Source organism: Eucyclogobius newberryi, unplaced genomic scaffold (genome assembly GCF_026437365.1).
Source record: "Eucyclogobius newberryi isolate DKJ021-1_F unplaced genomic scaffold, fEucNew1.0.hap1 SCAF_26, whole genome shotgun sequence".
NCBI lineage: Eukaryota > Metazoa > Chordata > Actinopteri > Gobiiformes > Gobiidae > Eucyclogobius > Eucyclogobius newberryi.
In genome coordinates this window covers 578,170-598,135 of record NW_027315901.1, presented here as the reverse complement: position 1 = coordinate 598,135, position 19,966 = coordinate 578,170, and the positions used below count along the sequence as shown (strand labels likewise).

At 56.6% G+C, this 19,966-nt stretch overlaps 1 protein-coding gene across 1 annotated transcript in view; it reads right to left on the bottom strand.

The window, feature by feature from the left end:
* Positions 1-19,966, bottom strand: part of LOC140372580 (uncharacterized) — a 99,374-nt gene that overhangs the window by 68,351 nt on the left and 11,057 nt on the right. The window contains exons 3-4 of the mRNA XM_072459717.1: positions 12,739-12,822; positions 1,689-1,742 (exon numbers count right to left, since the gene is read on the bottom strand). Of these exons, the coding sequence (XP_072315818.1) occupies positions 1,689-1,742; positions 12,739-12,822 (138 nt within the window). The remainder of the gene's footprint in view (positions 1-1,688; positions 1,743-12,738; positions 12,823-19,966) is intronic.

Below are 19,966 nucleotides of genomic sequence, written 5' to 3'. Positions count from 1 at the left end.
TAAACACGCTCAGCAGGCTGAGAAATAGATTTTCAAAGTTAGGGGCCAGGGGGCCCCCTGTTTAAAAAAGTTAGGGCCCCCCCAGCAATTTCAGGGGCCCACAGGCACGCGCGGCATCGCGGCGTCATAAGAACAAGATAAATGTGTTGTTTTAAACCTGGTTATTAGCGTAAAACAATGTAAAGTACTTGTATCTGTTGTTTGATATGTGAATCATATAAACCAGAGATCATGATGTTTAAAACTGTTTCATTTCATATCATCATGTTTATTAGATACAAAATAAATACTGTTTACAGCATTTGACACGAGGAGATCTTATATGTTCTGCAGCAGGAAGAAATCAAATCACAGTCTACAAAATGAGGCAGCGGCCAATCAGACGCCTGCTTTCATCGACATTAGGTCAGGGCAACCGCTCGGCCAATGAGAAGCGAGAATACTGCGAAGTGGCACGTCTGTCAAAATGAAATGTAAACCATGAAAATGCCCCAAATATGGTCAAATTAGGCCGTGGTTATTTTATGACTTGGTTTACGGATCCGCCGCACTTGATCTATACATTATGAATAAAATGTATTATTATCCATTTTTTTAATAAAGTTCTGCCGACAACGCAAAACAGCATTAAATGAAATATAAAAAGCAGTATTTAGTCAAAAGATAAGAGCGCGTGAAGCGTGGCGGAGCAGCCCCGCCCGTTTCCTCCGCTTTTATATCACAAAATCACAAATACACATTTTAAAGCCGTTTACCACATTTTCTCCAGCGTGTTTTGCCGTGACTAAGACTGAAGTGTGAGTTGTGAGTGTAAAACAGGCTAAATCTACTGTCACACGCTCCTGCCCCTGCGTCTCCTCGCTCTCCTCCCGTGGGGCCTTTTGGGAAAACCCGGAAGAAAAAATCTTTTGAAATTGAAGTTATATTTATATTTCGCCTGTTCAATATATTTCATTTAAAAATCCGTAAACCAAGTAATAGAATAACTACGGCCAAACTAGTTAAATCTTTTCGTTACAGGGGCACGGGGGCCCCCTCCAAATCTAAACCCCGTGCCCGCCGGCGATTTGAGGGGCCCCGGGCCCCCGTCTATTTCACAGAATGAGACTAAACACACGACACATTCAGTCAGACTTTAGGACATTTAATTTAAAAATCAATTGGTCCTAATTAATAAAACTGGCCAAAAGTTCAGACTTCAGACGTATTAAAAAAGAAAGCACAGCTTTTAGGACATAAAGTTCTTCCAGATGAATCAAACACAAAGAGTGACACAGAACCTGCCGCTTAGGTCATTCATATAAACCACACAGAACCTGCCGCTTAGGTCATTCGTATAAACCACACAGAACCTGCCGCTTAGGTCATTCATATAAACCACACAGAACCTGCCGCTTAGGTCATTCATATAAACCACACAGAACCTGCCGCTTAGGTCATTCATATAAACCACACAGAACCTGCCGCTTAGGTCATTCGTATAAACCACACAGAACCTGCCGCTTAGGTCATTCATATAAACCACACAGAACCTGCCGCTTAGGTCATTCGTATAAACCACACAGAACCTGCCGCTTAGGTCATTCGTATAAACCACACAGAACCTGCCGCTTAGGTCATTCATATAAACCACACAGAATATGTCTTCAGGACGTTGAGGAGGTTTTGAGGAGGTGACACTTCTTTACCTTGGACCATCCTTTAGGAGAGAAGAACGTCATGTCGGGAGCATCAGGGTTAGTCTGAGGATTAGTCACAAACAAGACGTCACAAACACAACAGACAGAGAGGAGACGACAGAGAGGAGACGACAGAGAGGAGACGACAGAGAGGAGACGACAGAGAGGAGACGACAGAGAGGAGGAGACGACAGGGAGGAGGAGATGACAAAGAGGAGGAGACGACAGAGAGGAGGAGACGATAGAGAGGAGGAGACGACAGAGAGGAGGAGACGACAGGGGGAAGGAGACGAGAAGGAGACGACAGGGGGAAGGAGACGAGAAGGAGACGACAGGGGGAAGGAGACGACAGGGGGGAGGAGACGACAGATAGGAGGAGAAGACAAGGAGGAGGAGACGACAGAGAGGATTAGACGACAGAGAGGAGGAGACGACAGAGAGGAGACAACAGGGGGAGGAGACGACAGAGAGGAGACAACAGGGGGAGGAGACGACAGGGAGGAGACGACAGAGAGGAGGAGATGACAGAGAGGAGGAGGCGACTGGGAGGAGGAGACGACAGGGGGAAGGAGACGACAGAGAGGAGGAGACGACTGGGGGAAGGAGACGACAGAGAGGAGGAGACAACAGAGAGGAGGAGACAACAGGGGGAAGGAGACGACAGAGAGGAGGCGACAACAGAGAGGAGGAGACAACAGGGGGAAGGAGACGACAGAGAGGAGGAGACAACAGGGGGAAGGAGACGACAGAGAGGAGGGGGCGACTGGGAGGAGGAGACAACAGGGAGGAGGAGACAACAGGGGGAAGGAGACGACAGAGAGGAGGCGACAACAGAGAGGAGGAGACAACAGGGGGAAGGAGACGACAGAGAGGAGGAGACAACAGGGAGGAGGAGACAACAGAGAGGAGATGACAGAGAGGAGATGACAGAGAGGAGGAGGCGACTGGGAGGAGGAGACGACAGAGAGGAGGGGACGACAGAGAGGAGGAGCTACTGCCCTAGTGAGGGAGAGAAGAAGATATCCAAAAAAATGGCCCAAAATAGAAAAGACGTCCAGAGAAAGAGAGAAGAGCATTCAGGAGAGCAGAGGAAGAGGAGCAGAGGAAGAGGAGCAGAGGGGCAGAGGAAGAGGGGCAGAGGAGCAGAGGAAGAGGAGCAGAGGAAGAGGAGCAGAGGAAGAGGAGCAGAGGAAGAGGAGCAGAGGAAGAGGAATAGGAGAAGAGGAGCAGAGGAAGGGGAGCAGAGGGGCAGAGGAGCAGAGGAAGAGGAGCAGAGGAAGAGGAGCAGAGGGGCAGAGGAGCAGAGGAAGAGGAGCAGAGGAAGAGGAGCAGAGGAGCAGAGGAAGTGGAGCAGAGGAAGAGGAGCAGAGGAGCAGAGGAAGAGGAGCAGAGGAAGAGGAGCAGAGGAAGAGGAGAAGAGGAGCAGAGGAAGAGGAGCAGAGGAAGAGGAACAGAGGAAGAGGAATAGGAGAAGAGGAGCAGAGGAAGGGGAGCAGAGGAAGAGGACCAGAGGGGCAGAGGAAGAGGAGCAGAGGAAGAGGAGCAGAGGAAGAGGAGCAGAGGAGCAGAGGAAGAGGAGCAGAGGAAGAGGAGAAGAGGAGCAGAGGAAGAGGAGCAGAGGAAGAGGAGCAGAGGAAGAGGAGACGAGGAGCAGAGGAAGAGGAGCAGAGGAAGAGGAGCAGAGGAAGAGGAGCAGAGGAAGAGGAGCAGAGGAAGAGGAGCAGAGGAAGAGGAGAAGAGGAGCAGAGGAAGAGGAGCAGAGGAAGAGGAGCAGAGGAAGAGGAGAAGAGGAAGAGGAGCAGAGGAAGAGGAGCAGAGGAGCAGAGGAAGGGGAGCAGAGGAAGAGGAGAAGAGGAGCAGAGGAAGAGGAGCAGAGGAAGAGGAGCAGAGGAAGAGGAGCAGAGGAAGAGGAGAAGAGGAGCAGAGGAAGAGGGGCAGAGGAGCAGAGGAAGAGGAGCAGAGGAAGAGGAGCAGAGGAAGAGGAGCAGAGGAAGAGGAATAGGAGAAGAGGAGCAGAGGAAGGGGAGCAGAGGAAGGGGAGCAGAGGGGCAGAGGAGCAGAGGAAGAGGAGCAGAGGAAGAGGAGCAGAGGGGCAGAGGAGCAGAGGAAGAGGAGCAGAGGAAGAGGAGCAGAGGAGCAGAGGAAGTGGAGCAGAGGAAGAGGAGCAGAGGAGCAGAGGAAGAGGAGCAGAGGAAGAGGAGCAGGGGAAGAGGAGAAGAGGAGCAGAGGAAGAGGAGCAGAAGAAGAGGAACAGAGGAAGAGGAATAGGAGAAGAGGAGCAGAGGAAGGGGAGCAGAGGAAGAGGACCAGAGGGGCAGAGGAAGAGGAGCAGAGGAAGAGGAGCAGAGGAAGAGGAGCAGAGGAGCAGAGGAAGAGGAGCAGAGGAAGAGGAGAAGAGGAGCAGAGGAAGAGGAGCAGAGGAAGAGGAGACGAGGAGCAGAGGAAGAGGAGCAGAGGAAGAGGAGCAGAGGAAGAGGAAGAGGAGAGGAGGAGCAGAGGAAGAGGAGCAGAGGAAGAGGAGCAGAGGGGCAGAGGAAGAGGGGCAGAGGAGCAGAGGAAGAGGAGCAGAGGAAGAGGAGCAGAGGAAGAGGAGCAGAGGAAGAGGAGCAGAGGAAGAGGAGAAGAGGAGCAGAGGAAGAGGAGCAGAGGAAGAGGAGCAGAGGAAGAGGAGAAGAGGAAGAGGAGCAGAGGAAGAGGAGCAGAGGAGCAGAGGAAGGGGAGCAGAGGAAGAGGAGAAGAGGAGCAGAGGAAGAGGAGCAGAGGAAGAGGAGCAGAGGAAGAGGAGCAGAGGAAGAGGAGAAGAGGAGCAGAGGAAGAGGAGCAGAGGAAGGAGCAGAGGAAGAGGAGAAGAGGGAGAGGAGAAGAGGAGCAGAGGAGCAGAGGAGCAGTGGAAGAGGAGCAGAGGAGCAGAGGAAGAGGAGCAGAGGAGCAGAGGAAGAGGAGCAGAGGAAGAGGAGAAGAGGAAGAGGAGAAGAGGAAGAGGAGAAGAGGAAGAGGAGAAGAGGAGCAGAGGAAGAGGAGTAGAGGAAGAGGAGCAGAGGAGCAGAGGAAGAGGAGCAGAGGAAGAGGAGAAGAGGAAGAGGAGAAGAGGAGCAGAGGAAGAGGAGCAGAGGAAGAGGAGCAGAGGAAGAGGAGAAGAGGAAGAGGAGAAGAGGAAGAGGAGCAGAGGAGCAGAGGAAGAGGAAGAGGAGAAGAGGAAGAGGAGCAGAGGAGCAGAGGAAGAGGAGCAGAGGAGCAGAGGAGAAGAGGAAGAGGAGAAGAGGAAGAGGATCAGAGGAAGAGGAGAAGAGGAAGAGGAGAAGAGGAAGAGGAGCAGAGGAGCAGAGGAAGAGGAGCAGAGGAGCAGAGGAGAAGAGGAAGAGGAGAAGAGGAAGAGGAGCAGAGGAAGAGGAGAAGAGGAGCAGAGGAAGAGGAGAAGAGGAGCAGAGGAAGAGGAGAAGAGGAAGAGGAGCAGAGGAAGAGGAGAAGAGGAGCAGAGGAAGAGGAGCAGAGGAAGAGGAGCAGAGGAGCAGAAGAGCAGAGGAAGAGGAGCAGAGGAGCAGAGGAAGAGGAGCAGAGGAGCAGAAGAAGAGGAGCAGGAGAAGAGGAAGAGGAAGAGGAGAAGAGGAGCAGAGGAAGAGGAGCAGAGGAGCAGAGGAAGAGGAGCAGAGGAAGAGGAGCAGAGGAAGAGGAGCAGAGGAAGAGGAGCAGACGAAGAGGAGAAGAGGAAGAGGAGAAGAGGAAGAGGAGCAGAGGAGCAGAGGAGCAGAGGAAGAGGAGCAGAGGAAGAGGAGCAGAGGAAGAGGAGCAGAGGAAGAGGAGCAGAGGAAGAGGAGAAGAGGAAGAGGAGCAGAGGAAGAGGAGAAGAGGAGCAGAGGAAGAGGAGCAGAGGAAGAGGAGCAGAGGGGCAGAGGAAGAGGGGCAGAGGAGCAGAGGAAGAGGAGCAGAGGAAGAGTAGCAGAGGAAGAGGAATAGGAGAAGAGGAGCAGAGGAAGGGGAGCAGAGGAAGGGGAGCAGAGGGGCAGAGGAAGAGGGGCAGAGGAGCAGAGGAAGAGGAGCAGAGGAGCAGAGGAAGAGGAGCAGAGGAAGAGGAGCAGAGGAGCAGAGGAAGAGGAGCAGAGGAAGAGGAGCAGAGGAAGAGGAGCAGAGGAGCAGAGGAAGAGGAGCAGAGGAGCAGAGGAAGAGGAGCAGAGGAAGAGGAGCAGAGGAAGAGGAGCAGAGGAAGAGGAATAGGAGAAGAGGAGCAGAGGAAGGGGAGCAGAGGAAGAGGACCAGAGGGGCAGAGGAAGAGGAGCAGAGGAAGAGGAGCAGAGGAAGAGGAGCAGAGGAGCAGAGGAAGAGGAGCAGAGGAAGAGGAGAAGAGGAGCAGAGGAAGAGGAGCAGAGGAAGAGGAGCAGAGGAAGTGGAGACGAGGAGCAGAGGAAGAGGAGCAGAGGAAGAGGAGCAGAGGAAGAGGAGCAGAGGAAGAGGAAGAGGAGAGGAGGAGCAGAGGAAGAGGAGCAGAGGAAGAGGAGCAGAGGGGCAGAGGAAGAGGGGCAGAGGAGCAGAGGAAGAGGAGCAGAGGAAGAGGAGCAGAGGAAGAGGAGCAGAGGAGCAGAGGAAGAGGAGCAGAGGAAGAGGAGCAGAGGAAGAGGAGAAGAGGAGCAGAGGAAGAGGAGCAGAGGAAGAGGAGCAGAGGAAGAGGAGAAGAGGAAGAGGAGAAGAGGAGCAGAGGAAGAGGAGCAGAGGAGCAGAGGAAGAGGAGCAGAGGAAGAGGAGAAGAGGAGCAGAGGAAGAGGAGCAGAGGAAGAGGAGCAGAGGAAGAGGAGCAGAGGAAGAGGAGAAGAGGAGCAGAGGAAGAGGAGCAGAGGAAGGAGCAGAGGAAGAGGAGAAGAGGAAGAGGAGCAGAGGAGCAGAGGAAGAGGAGCAGAGGAGCAGAGGAAGAGGAGCAGAGGAGCAGAGGAAGAGGAGCAGAGGAAGAGGAGAAGAGGAAGAGGAGAAGAGGAAGAGGAGCAGAGGAGCAGAGGAAGAGGAGCAGAGGAGCAGAGGAGAAGAGGAAGAGGAGCAGAGGAAGAGGAGAAGAGGAGCAGAGGAAGAGGAGAAGAGGAGCAGAGGAAGAGGAGAAGAGGAAGAGGAGCAGAGGAAGAGGAGAAGAGGAGCAGAGGAAGAGGAGCAGAGGAAGAGGACCAGAGGAGCAGAGGAAGAGGAGCAGAGGAGCAGAGGAAGAGGAGCAGAGGAAGAGGAGCAGAGGAAGAGGAGCAGAGGAAGAGGAGCAGAGGAAGAGGAGCAGAGGGGCAGAGGAGCAGAGGAAGAGGAGCAGAGGGGCAGAGGAAGAGGGGCAGAGGAGCAGAGGAAGAGGAGCAGAGGAAGAGGAGCAGAGGAAGAGGAGCAGAGGAAGAGGAATAGGAGAAGAGGAGCAGAGGAAGGGGAGCAGAGGAAGGGGAGCAGAGGGGCAGAGGAGCAGAGGAAGAGGAGCAGAGGAAGAGGAGCAGAGGGGCAGAGGAGCAGAGGAGCAGAGGAAGAGGAGCAGAGGAAGAGGAGCAGAGGAGCAGAGGAAGTGGAGCAGAGGAAGAGGAGCAGAGGAGCAGAGGAAGAGGAGCAGAGGAAGAGGAGCAGAGGAAGAGGAGAAGAGGAGCAGAGGAAGAGGAGCAGAGGAAGAGGAACAGAGGAAGAGGAATAGGAGAAGAGGAGCAGAGGAAGGGGAGCAGAGGAAGAGGACCAGAGGGGCAGAGGAAGAGGAGCAGAGGAAGAGGAGCAGAGGAAGAGGAGCAGAGGAGCAGAGGAAGAGGAGCAGAGGAAGAGGAGAAGAGGAGCAGAGGAAGAGGAGCAGAGGAAGAGGAGCAGAGGAAGAGGAGACGAGGAGCAGAGGAAGAGGAGCAGAGGAAGAGGAGCAGAGGAAGAGGAAGAGGAGAGGAGGAGCAGAGGAAGAGGAGCAGAGGAAGAGGAGCAGAGGGGCAGAGGAAGAGGGGCAGAGGAGCAGAGGAAGAGGAGCAGAGGAAGAGGAGCAGAGGAAGAGGAGCAGAGGAAGAGGAGCAGAGGAAGAGGAGCAGAGGAAGAGGAGAAGAGGAGCAGAGGAAGAGGAGCAGAGGAAGAGGAGCAGAGGAAGAGGAGAAGAGGAAGAGGAGCAGAGGAAGAGGAGCAGAGGAGCAGAGGAAGGGGAGCAGAGGAAGAGGAGAAGAGGAGCAGAGGAAGAGGAGCAGAGGAAGAGGAGCAGAGGAAGAGGAGCAGAGGAAGAGGAGAAGAGGAGCAGAGGAAGAGGGGCAGAGGAAGAGGAGCAGAGGAAGAGGAATAGGAGAAGAGGAGCAGAGGAAGGGGAGCAGAGGAAGGGGAGCAGAGGGGCAGAGGAGCAGAGGAAGAGGAGCAGAGGAAGAGGAGCAGAGGGGCAGAGGAGCAGAGGAAGAGGAGCAGAGGAAGAGGAGCAGAGGAGCAGAGGAAGTGGAGCAGAGGAAGAGGAGCAGAGGAGCAGAGGAAGAGGAGCAGAGGAAGAGGAGCAGAGGAAGAGGAGAAGAGGAGCAGAGGAAGAGGAGCAGAGGAAGAGGAACAGAGGAAGAGGAATAGGAGAAGAGGAGCAGAGGAAGGGGAGCAGAGGAAGAGGACCAGAGGGGCAGAGGAAGAGGAGCAGAGGAAGAGGAGCAGAGGAAGAGGAGCAGAGGAGCAGAGGAAGAGGAGCAGAGGAAGAGGAGAAGAGGAGCAGAGGAAGAGGAGCAGAGGAAGAGGAGACGAGGAGCAGAGGAAGAGGAGCAGAGGAAGAGGAGCAGAGGAAGAGGAAGAGGAGAGGAGGAGCAGAGGAAGAGGAGCAGAGGAAGAGGAGCAGAGGGGCAGAGGAAGAGGGGCAGAGGAGCAGAGGAAGAGGAGCAGAGGAAGAGGAGCAGAGGAAGAGGAGCAGAGGAAGAGGAGCAGAGGAAGAGGAGCAGAGGAAGAGGAGAAGAGGAGCAGAGGAAGAGGAGCAGAGGAAGAGGAGAAGAGGAAGAGGAGCAGAGGAAGAGGAGCAGAGGAGCAGAGGAAGGGGAGCAGAGGAAGAGGAGAAGAGGAGCAGTGGAAGAGGAGCAGAGGAGCAGAGGAAGAGGAGCAGAGGAGCAGAGGAAGAGGAGCAGAGGAAGAGGAGAAGAGGAAGAGGAGAAGAGGAAGAGGAGAAGAGGAAGAGGAGAAGATGAGCAGAGGAAGAGGAGTAGAGGAAGAGGAGCAGAGGAGCAGAGGAAGAGGAGCAGAGGAAGAGGAGAAGAGGAAGAGGAGAAGAGGAGCAGAGGAAGAGGAGCAGAGGAAGAGGAGCAGAGGAAGAGGAGAAGAGGAAGAGGAGAAGAGGAAGAGGAGCAGAGGAGCAGAGGAAGAGGAAGAGGAGAAGAGGAAGAGGAGCAGAGGAGCAGAGGAAGAGGAGCAGAGGAGCAGAGGAGAAGAGGAAGAGGAGAAGAGGAAGAGGATCAGAGGAAGAGGAGAAGAGGAAGAGGAGAAGAGGAAGAGGAGCAGAGGAGCAGAGGAAGAGGAGCAGAGGAGCAGAGGAGAAGAGGAAGAGGAGAAGAGGAAGAGGAGCAGAGGAAGAGGAGAAGAGGAGCAGAGGAAGAGGAGAAGAGGAGCAGAGGAAGAGGAGAAGAGGAAGAGGAGCAGAGGAAGAGGAGAAGAGGAGCAGAGGAAGAGGAGCAGAGGAAGAGGAGCAGAGGAGCAGAGGAGCAGAGGAAGAGGAGCAGAGGAGCAGAGGAAGAGGAGCAGAGGAGCAGAAGAAGAGGAGCAGAGGAAGAGGAGAAGAGGAAGAGGAAGAGGAGAAGAGGAGCAGAGGAAGAGGAGCAGAGGAGCAGAGGAAGAGGAGCAGAGGAGCAGAGGAAGAGGAGCAGAGGAAGAGGAGCAGAGGAAGAGGAGCAGACGAAGAGGAGAAGAGGAAGAGGAGAAGAGGAAGAGGAGCAGAGGAGCAGAGGAGCAGAGGAAGAGGAGCAGAGGAAGAGGAGCAGAGGAAGAGGAGCAGAGGAAGAGGAGCAGAGGAAGAGGAGAAGAGGAAGAGGAGAAGAGGAAGAGGAGCAGAGGAAGAGGAGAAGAGGAGCAGAGGAAGAGGAGCAGAGGAAGAGGAGCAGAGGGGCAGAGGAAGAGGGGCAGAGGAGCAGAGGAAGAGGAGCAGAGGAAGAGGAGCAGAGGAAGAGGAATAGGAGAAGAGGAGCAGAGGAAGAGGAGCAGAGGAAGAGGAGCAGAGGAGCAGAGGAAGAGGAGCAGAGGAAGAGGAGCAGAGGAGCAGAGGAAGAGGAGCAGAGGAAGAGGAGCAGAGGAAGAGGAGCAGAGGAGCAGAGGAAGAGGAGCAGAGGAAGAGGAGCAGAGGAAGAGGAGCAGAGGAAGAGGAATAGGAGAAGAGGAGCAGAGGAAGGGGAGCAGAGGAAGAGGACCAGAGGGGCAGAGGAAGAGGAGCAGAGGAAGAGGAGCAGAGGAAGAGGAGCAGAGGAGCAGAGGAAGAGGAGCAGAGGAAGAGGAGAAGAGGAGCAGAGGAAGAGGAGCAGAGGAAGAGGAGCAGAGGAAGTGGAGACGAGGAGCAGAGGAAGAGGAGCAGAGGAAGAGGAGCAGAGGAAGAGGAGCAGAGGAAGAGGAAGAGGAGAGGAGGAGCAGAGGAAGAGGAGCAGAGGAAGAGGAGCAGAGGGGCAGAGGAAGAGGGGCAGAGGAGCAGAGGAAGAGGAGCAGAGGAAGAGGAGCAGAGGAAGAGGAGCAGAGGAGCAGAGGAAGAGGAGCAGAGGAAGAGGAGCAGAGGAGCAGAGGAAGAGGAAGAGGAGAAGAGGAAGAGGAGCAGAGGAGCAGAGGAAGAGGAGCAGAGGAGCAGAGGAGAAGAGGAGGAGGAGAAGAGGAAGAGGATCAGAGGAAGAGGAGAAGAGGAAGAGGAGAAGAGGAAGAGGAGCAGAGGAGCAGAGGAAGAGGAGCAGAGGAGCAGAGGAGAAGAGGAAGAGGAGAAGAGGAAGAGGAGCAGAGGAAGAGGAGAAGAGGAGCAGAGGAAGAGGAGAAGAGGAGCAGAGGAAGAGGAGAAGAGGAAGAGGAGCAGAGGAAGAGGAGAAGAGGAGCAGAGGAAGAGGAGCAGAGGAAGAGGAGCAGAGGAGCAGAGGAGCAGAGGAAGAGGAGCAGAGGAGCAGAGGAAGAGGAGCAGAGGAGCAGAAGAAGAGGAGCAGAGGAAGAGGAGAAGAGGAAGAGGAAGAGGAGAAGAGGAGCAGAGGAAGAGGAGCAGAGGAGCAGAGGAAGAGGAGCAGAGGAGCAGAGGAAGAGGAGCAGAGGAAGAGGAGCAGAGGAAGAGGAGCAGACGAAGAGGAGAAGAGGAAGAGGAGAAGAGGAAGAGGAGCAGAGGAGCAGAGGAAGAGGAGCAGAGGAAGAGGAGCAGAGGAAGAGGAGCAGAGGAAGAGGAGCAGAGGAAGAGGAGAAGAGGAAGAGGAGAAGAGGAAGAGGAGCAGAGGAAGAGGAGAAGAGGAGCAGAGGAAGAGGAGCAGAGGAAGAGGAGCAGAGGGGCAGAGGAAGAGGGGCAGAGGAGCAGAGGAAGAGGAGCAGAGGAAGAGGAGCAGAGGAAGAGGAATAGGAGAAGAGGAGCAGAGGAAGAGGAGCAGAGGAAGAGGAGCAGAGGAGCAGAGGAAGAGGAGCAGAGGAAGAGGAGCAGAGGAGCAGAGGAAGAGGAGCAGAGGAAGAGGAGCAGAGGAAGAGGAGCAGAGGAGCAGAGGAAGAGGAGCAGAGGAAGAGGAGCAGAGGAAGAGGAATAGGAGAAGAGGAGCAGAGGAAGGGGAGCAGAGGAAGAGGACCAGAGGGGCAGAGGAAGAGGAGCAGAGGAAGAGGAGCAGAGGAAGAGGAGCAGAGGAGCAGAGGAAGAGGAGCAGAGGAAGAGGAGAAGAGGAGCAGAGGAAGAGGAGCAGAGGAAGAGGAGCAGAGGAAGTGGAGACGAGGAGCAGAGGAAGAGGAGCAGAGGAAGAGGAGCAGAGGAAGAGGAGCAGAGGAAGAGGAAGTGGAGAGGAGGAGCAGAGGAAGAGGAGCAGAGGAAGAGGAGCAGAGGGGCAGAGGAAGAGGGGCAGAGGAGCAGAGGAAGAGGAGCAGAGGAAGAGGAGCAGAGGAAGAGGAGCAGAGGAGCAGAGGAAGAGGAGCAGAGGAAGAGGAGCAGAGGAAGAGGAGAAGAGGAGCAGAGGAAGAGGAGCAGAGGAAGAGGAGCAGAGGAAGAGGAGAAGAGGAAGAGGAGAAGAGGAGCAGAGGAAGAGGAGCAGAGGAGCAGAGGAAGAGGAGCAGAGGAAGAGGAGAAGAGGAGCAGAGGAAGAGGAGCAGAGGAAGAGGAGCAGAGGAAGAGGAGCAGAGGAAGAGGAGAAGAGGAGCAGAGGAAGAGGAGCAGAGGAAGGAGCAGAGGAAGAGGAGAAGAGGAAGAGGAGCAGGGGAGCAGAGGAAGAGGAGCAGAGGAGCAGAGGAAGAGGAGCAGAGGAGCAGAGGAAGAGGAGCAGAGGAAGAGGAGAAGAGGAAGAGGAGAAGAGGAAGAGGAGCAGAGGAGCAGAGGAAGAGGAGCAGAGGAGCAGAGGAGAAGAGGAAGAGGAGCAGAGGAAGAGGAGAAGAGGAGCAGAGGAAGAGGAGAAGAGGAGCAGAGGAAGAGGAGAAGAGGAAGAGGAGCAGAGGAAGAGGAGAAGAGGAGCAGAGGAAGAGGAGCAGAGGAAGAGGACCAGAGGAGCAGAGGAAGAGGAGCAGAGGAGCAGAGGAAGAGGAGCAGAGGAGCAGGAGCAGAGGAAGAGGAGAAGAGGAAGAGGAGAAGAGGAGAAGAGGAGCAGAGGAAGAGGAGCAGAGGAGCAGAGGAAGAGGAGCAGAGGAAGAGGAGCAGACGAAGAGGAGAAGAGGAAGAGGAGAAGAGGAAGAGGAGCAGAGGAGCAGAGGAGCAGAGGAAGAGGAGCAGAGGAAGAGGAGCAGAGGAAGAGGAGCAGAGGAAGAGGAGAAGAGGAAGAGGAGCAGAGGAAGAGGAGAAGAGGAGCAGAGGAAGAGGAGAAGAGGAAGAGGAGCAGAGGAGAAGAGGAGCAGAGGAAGAGGAGAAGAGGAGCAGAGGAGAAGAGGAGCAGAGGAAGAGGAGAAGAGGAGCAGACAACCCACAAAGCCCATTTGAACCCTCAGACTCCGCCCACTCTGCCACTCTGACCTTGGAGACACTTCCTGTGGATGTGACATCACTTCCTGCGGCTGTGGTCTTGGACGGCATGTTGGATCCAGCCGACGTTTTCTGCTGCAGCACGACAAAGACAAACGACTCAGAAGAACGAGAAGAACGAGAAGAACGAGAAGAACGAGAAGAACGAGAAGAACGAGAAGAACGAGAAGAACGAGAAGAACGAGAAGAACGAGAAGAACGAGAAGAACGAGAAGAAGAAGACTCAAACTATAAACAAAAGCTTTCTTCTAACAGTTTCTAAACCGGTTTCAGGATTGGCTGCTGAACGGGCCAATCACAGTCGACCTCAGTCTTGAGTTTGTAAGAGATTGACCAATACTGCGCCCCCTGTGGTCACACACACACACACACTGCAGGTCTAACCCCCTGAGTGCGCCCCCTGTGGTCACACACACACACTGCAGGTCCAACCCTCTGAGTGCGCCCCCTGTGGTCACACACACACACTGCAGGTCTAACCCCCTGAGTGCGCCCCCTGTGGTCACACACACACACTGCAGGTCTAACCCCCTGAGTGCGCCCCCTGTGGTCACTCACACACACTGCAGGTCTAACCCCCTGAGTGCGCCCCCTGTGGTCACTCACACACACTGCAGGTCTAACCCTCTGAGTGCGCCCCCTGTGGTCACACACACACACTGCAGGTCCAACCCTCTGAGTGCGCCCCCTGTGGTCACACACACACACTGCAGGTCTAACCCCCTGAGTGCGCCCCCTGTGGTCACACACACACACACACTGCAGGTCTATACCTCTGAGTGCGCCCCCTGTGGTCACTCACACACACTGCAGGTCTAACCCTCTGAGTGCGCCCCCTGTGGTCACACACACACACTGCAGGTCTAACCCTCTGAGTGCGCCCCCTGTGGTCACACACACACACTGCAGGTCTAACCCCCTGAGTGCGCCCCCTGTGGTCACTCACACACACTGCAGGTCTAACCCTCTGAGTGCGCCCCCTGTGGTCACACACACACACACACTGCAGGTCTAACCCCCTGAGTGCGCCCCCTGTGGTCACACACACACACTGCAGGTCTAACCCTCTGAGTGCGCCCCCTGTGGTCACACACACACACTGCAGGTCTAACCCCCTGAGTGCGCCCCCTGTGGTCACACACACACACACACTGCAGGTCTATACCTCTGAGTGCGCCCCCTGTGGTCACTCACACACACTGCAGGTCTAACCCTCTGAGTGCGCCCCCTGTGGTCACACACACACACTGCAGGTCTAACCCTCTGAGTGCGCCCCCTGTGGTCACACACACACACTGCAGGTCTAACCCTCTGAGTGCGCCCCCTGTGGTCACTCACACACACTGCAGGTCTAACCCCCTGAGTGCGCCCCCTGTGGTCACTCACACACACTGCAGGTCTAACCCTCTGAGTGCGCCCCGTGTGGTCACTCACACACACACACTGCAGGTCTAACCCTCTGAGTGCGCCCCCTGTGGTCACTCACACACACTGCAGGTCTAATCCTCTGAGTGCGCCCCCTGTGGTCACACACACACACTGCAGGTCTAACCCTCTGAGTGCGCCCCCTGTGGTCACACACACACACTGCAGGTCTAACCCTCTGAGTGCGCCCCCTGTGGTCACACACACACACACACTGCAGGTCTAACCCTCTGAGTGCGCCCCCTGTGGTCACACACACACACTGCAGGTCCAACCCTCTGAGTGCGCCCCCTGTGGTCACACACACACACTGCAGGTCTAACCCCCTGAGTGCGCCCCCTGTGGTCACACACACACACTGCAGGTCTAACCCCCTGAGTGCGCCCCCTGTGGTCACTCACACACACTGCAGGTCTAACCCCCTGAGTGCGCCCCCTGTGGTCACTCACACACACTGCAGGTCTAACCCTCTGAGTGCGCCCCCTGTGGTCACACACACACACTGCAGGTCCAACCCTCTGAGTGCGCCCCCTGTGGTCACACACACACACTGCAGGTCTAACCCCCTGAGTGCGCCCCCTGTGGTCACACACACACACACACTGCAGGTCTATACCTCTGAGTGCGCCCCCTGTGGTCACTCACACACACTGCAGGTCTAACCCTCTGAGTGCGCCCCCTGTGGTCACTCACACACACTGCAGGTCTAACCCTCTGAGTGCGCCCCCTGTGGTCACACACACACACTGCAGGTCTAACCCTCTGAGTGCGCCCCCTGTGGTCACTCACACACACTGCAGGTCTAACCCTCTGAGTGCGCCCCCTGTGGTCACACACACACACTGCAGGTCTAACCCCCTGAGTGCGCCCCCTGTGGTCACACACACACACACACTGCAGGTCTAACCCCCTGAGTGCGCCCCCTGTGGTCACTCACACACACTGCAGGTCTAACCCCCTGAGTGCGCCCCCTGTGGTCACACACACACACTGCAGGTCTAACCCTCTGAGTGCGCCCCCTGTGGTCACACACACACACTGCAGGTCCAACCCTCTGAGTGCGCCCCCTGTGGTCACACACACACACTGCAGGTCTAACCCCCTGAGTGCGCCCCCTGTGGTCACACACACACACTGCAGGTCTAACCCTCTGAGTGCGCCCCCTGTGGTCACACACACACACTGCAGGTCTAACCCCCTGAGTGCGCCCCCTGTGGTCACTCACACACACTGCAGGTCTAACCCTCTGAGTGCGCCCCCTGTGGTCACACACACACACACACTGCAGGTCTAACCCCCTGAGTGCGCCCCCTGTGGTCACACACACACACTGCAGGTCTAACCCTCTGAGTGCGCCCCCTGTGGTCACACACACACACTGCAGGTCTAACCCCCTGAGTGCGCCCCCTGTGGTCACACACACACACACACTGCAGGTCTATACCTCTGAGTGCGCCCCCTGTGGTCACTCACACACACTGCAGGTCTAACCCTCTGAGTGCGCCCCCTGTGGTCACACACACACACTGCAGGTCTAACCCTCTGAGTGCGCCCCCTGTGGTCACACACACACACTGCAGGTCTAACCCTCTGAGTGCGCCCCCTGTGGTCACTCACACACACTGCAGGTCTAACCCCCTGAGTGCGCCCCCTGTGGTCACTCACACACACTGCAGGTCTAACCCTCTGAGTGCGCCCCGTGTGGTCACTCACACACACACACTGCAGGTCTAACCCTCTGAGTGCGCCCCCTGTGGTCACTCACACACACTGCAGGTCTAATCCTCTGAGTGCGCCCCCTGTGGTCACACACACACACTGCAGGTCTAACCCTCTGAGTGCGCCCCCTGTGGTCACACACACACACTGCAGGTCCAACCCTCTGAGTGCGCCCCCTGTGGTCACTCACACACACTGCAGGTCTAACCCCCTGAGTGCGCCCCCTGTGGTCACACACACACACTGCAGGTCTAACCCCCTGAGTGCGCCCCCTGTGGTCACTCACACACACTGCAGGTCTAACCCCCTGAGTGCGCCCCCTGTGGTCACTCACACACACTGCAGGTCTAACCCTCTGAGTGCGCCCCCTGTGGTCACACACACACACTGCAGGTCCAACCCTCTGAGTGCGCCCCCTGTGGTCACACACACACACTGCAGGTCTAACCCCCTGAGTGCGCCCCCTGTGGTCACACACACACACACACTGCAGGTCTATACCTCTGAGTGCGCCCCCTGTGGTCACTCACACACACTGCAGGTCTAACCCTCTGAGTGCGCCCCCTGTGGTCACACACACACACTGCAGGTCTAACCCTCTGAGTGCGCCCCCTGTGGTCACACACACACACTGCAGGTCTAACCCCCTGAGTGCGCCCCCTGTGGTCACTCACACACACTGCAGGTCTAACCCTCTGAGTGCGCCCCCTGTGGTCACACACACACACACACTGCAGGTCTAACCCCCTGAGTGCGCCCCCTGTGGTCACACACACACACTGCAGGTCTAACCCTCTGAGTGCGCCCCCTGTGGTCACACACACACACTGCAGGTCTAACCCCCTGAGTGCGCCCCCTGTGGTCACACACACACACACACTGCAGGTCTATACCTCTGAGTGCGCCCCCTGTGGTCACACACACACACTGCAGGTCTAACCCTCTGAGTGCGCCCCCTGTGGTCACTCACACACACTGCAGGTCTAACCCCCTGAGTGCGCCCCCTGTGGTCACTCACACACACTGCAGGTCTAACCCTCTGAGTGCGCCCCGTGTGGTCACTCACACACACACACTGCAGGTCTAACCCTCTGAGTGCGCCCCCTGTGGTCACTCACACACACTGCAGGTCTAATCCTCTGAGTGCGCCCCCTGTGGTCACACACACACACTGCAGGTCTAACCCTCTGAGTGCGCCCCCTGTGGTCACACACACACACTGCAGGTCCAACCCTCTGAGTGCGCCCCCTGTGGTCACACACACACACTGCAGGTCTAACCCCCTGAGTGCGCCCCCTGTGGTCACACACACACACTGCAGGTCTAACCCCCTGAGTGCGCCCCCTGTGGTCACTCACACACACTGCAGGTCTAACCCCCTGAGTGCGCCCCCTGTGGTCACTCACACACACTGCAGGTCTAACCCTCTGAGTGCGCCCCCTGTGGTCACACACACACACTGCAGGTCCAACCCTCTGAGTGCGCCCCCTGTGGTCACACACACACACTGCAGGTCTAACCCCCTGAGTGCGCCCCCTGTGGTCACACACACACACACACTGCAGGTCTATACCTCTGAGTGCGCCCCCTGTGGTCACTCACACACACTGCAGGTCTAACCCTCTGAGTGCGCCCCCTGTGGTCACACACACACACTGCAGGTCTAACCCTCTGAGTGCGCCCCCTGTGGTCACACACACACACTGCAGGTCTAACCCCCTGAGTGCGCCCCCTGTGGTCACTCACACACACTGCAGGTCTAACCCTCTGAGTGCGCCCCCTGTGGTCACACACACACACACACTGCAGGTCTAACCCCCTGAGTGCGCCCCCTGTGGTCACACACACACACTGCAGGTCTAACCCTCTGAGTGCGCCCCCTGTGGTCACACACACACACTGCAGGTCTAACCCCCTGAGTGCGCCCCCTGTGGTCACACACACACACACACTGCAGGTCTATACCTCTGAGTGCGCCCCCTGTGGTCACTCACACACACTGCAGGTCTAACCCTCTGAGTGCGCCCCCTGTGGTCACACACACACACTGCAGGTCTAACCCTCTGAGTGCGCCCCCTGTGGTCACACACACACACTGCAGGTCTAACCCTCTGAGTGCGCCCCCTGTGGTCACTCACACACACTGCAGGTCTAACCCCCTGAGTGCGCCCCCTGTGGTCACTCACACACACTGCAGGTCTAACCCTCTGAGTGCGCCCCGTGTGGTCACTCACACACACACACTGCAGGTCTAACCCTCTGAGTGCGCCCCCTGTGGTCACTCACACACACTGCAGGTCTAATCCTCTGAGTGCGCCCCCTGTGGTCACACACACACACTGCAGGTCTAACCCTCTGAGTGCGCCCCCTGTGGTCACACACACACACTGCAGGTCTAATCCTCTGAGTGCGCCCCCTGTGGTCACACACACACACTGCAGGTCTAACCCTCTGAGTGCGCCCCCTGTGGTCACACACACACACTGCAGGTCTAACCCCCTGAGTGCGCCCCCTGTGGTCACACACACACACTGCAGGTCTAACCCTCTGAGTGCGCCCCCTGTGGTCACACACACACACTGCAGGTCTAACCCTCTGAGTGCGCCCCCTGTGGTCACTCACACACACTGCAGGTCTAACCCTCTGAGTGCGCCCCCTGTGGTCACTCACACACACTGCAGGTTTAACCCCCTGAGTGCGCCCCCTGTGGTCACACACACACACTGCAGGTCTAACCCCCTGAGTGCGCCCCCTGTGGTCACACACACACACTGCAGGTCTAACCCCCTGAGTGCGCCCCCTGTGGTCACACACACACACACTGCAGGTTTAACCCCCTGAGTGCGCCCCCTGTGGTCACACACACACACTGCAGGTCTAACCCCCTGAGTGCGCCCCCTGTGGTCACACACACACACTGCAGGTCTAACCCCCTGAGTGCGCCCCCTGTGCGCGATCAGTGATACAAACTACACTCAGACATCGGGAGTCGAACCCACAACCTCTGACAGAAGAGACTAACCACTCTGCCACAGGGGAACAGGAAAGAAGTAAAAGTGTCGTCAAACACAAACGACTGCATCTGAGGGAGAACAAACTCCACACAAGAAAAGAATGGAACCGGGAACCATCTGGTGTGAAGGACACGGCTGACCTCTGTGACTCTGTGACTCTGTGACTCTGTGACGCTGTGACGCTGTAACGCTGTGACGCTGTGACTCTGTGACTCTGTGACTCTGTGACTCTGTGACACTGTGACTCTGTGACGCTGTGACGCTGTGACGCTGTGACGCTGTGACGCTGTGACGCTGTGACGCTGTGACTCTGTGACGCTGTGACGCTGTGACGCTGTGACGCTGTGACGCTGTGACTCTGTGACGCTGTGACTCTGTGACACTGTGACTCTGTGACGCTGTGACGCTGTGACGCTGTGACGCTGTGACGCTGTGACGCTGTGACGCTGTGACGCTGTGACGCTGTGACGCTGTGACGCTGTGACGCTGTGACGCTGTGACGCTGTGACGCTGTGACGCTGTGACGCTGTGACGCTGTGACACTGTGACACTGTGACACTGTGACTCTGTGACGCTGTGACGCTGTGACGCTGTGACGCTGTGACGCTGTGACGCTGTGACGCTGTGACGCTGTGACGCTGTGACGCTGTGACGCTGTGACTCTGTGACTCTGTGACGCTGTGACTCTGTGACTCTGTGACACTGTGACTCTGTGACTCTGTGACTCTGTGACTCTGTGACTCTGTGACGCTGTGACGCTGTGACGCTGTGACGCTGTGACGCTGTGACTCTGTGACTCTGTGACACTGTGACTCTGTGACGCTGTGACGCTGTGACGCTGTGACGCTGTGACGCTGTGACGCTGTGACGCTGTGACTCTGTGACTCTGTGACACTGTGACACTGTGACTCTGTGACTCTGTGACTCTGTGACTCTGTGACACTGTGACACTGTGACACTGTGACTCTGTGACGCTGTGACGCTGTGACGCTGTGACTCTGTGACTCTGTGACTCTGTGACTCTGTGACTCTGTGACACTGTGACTCTGTGACACTGTGAC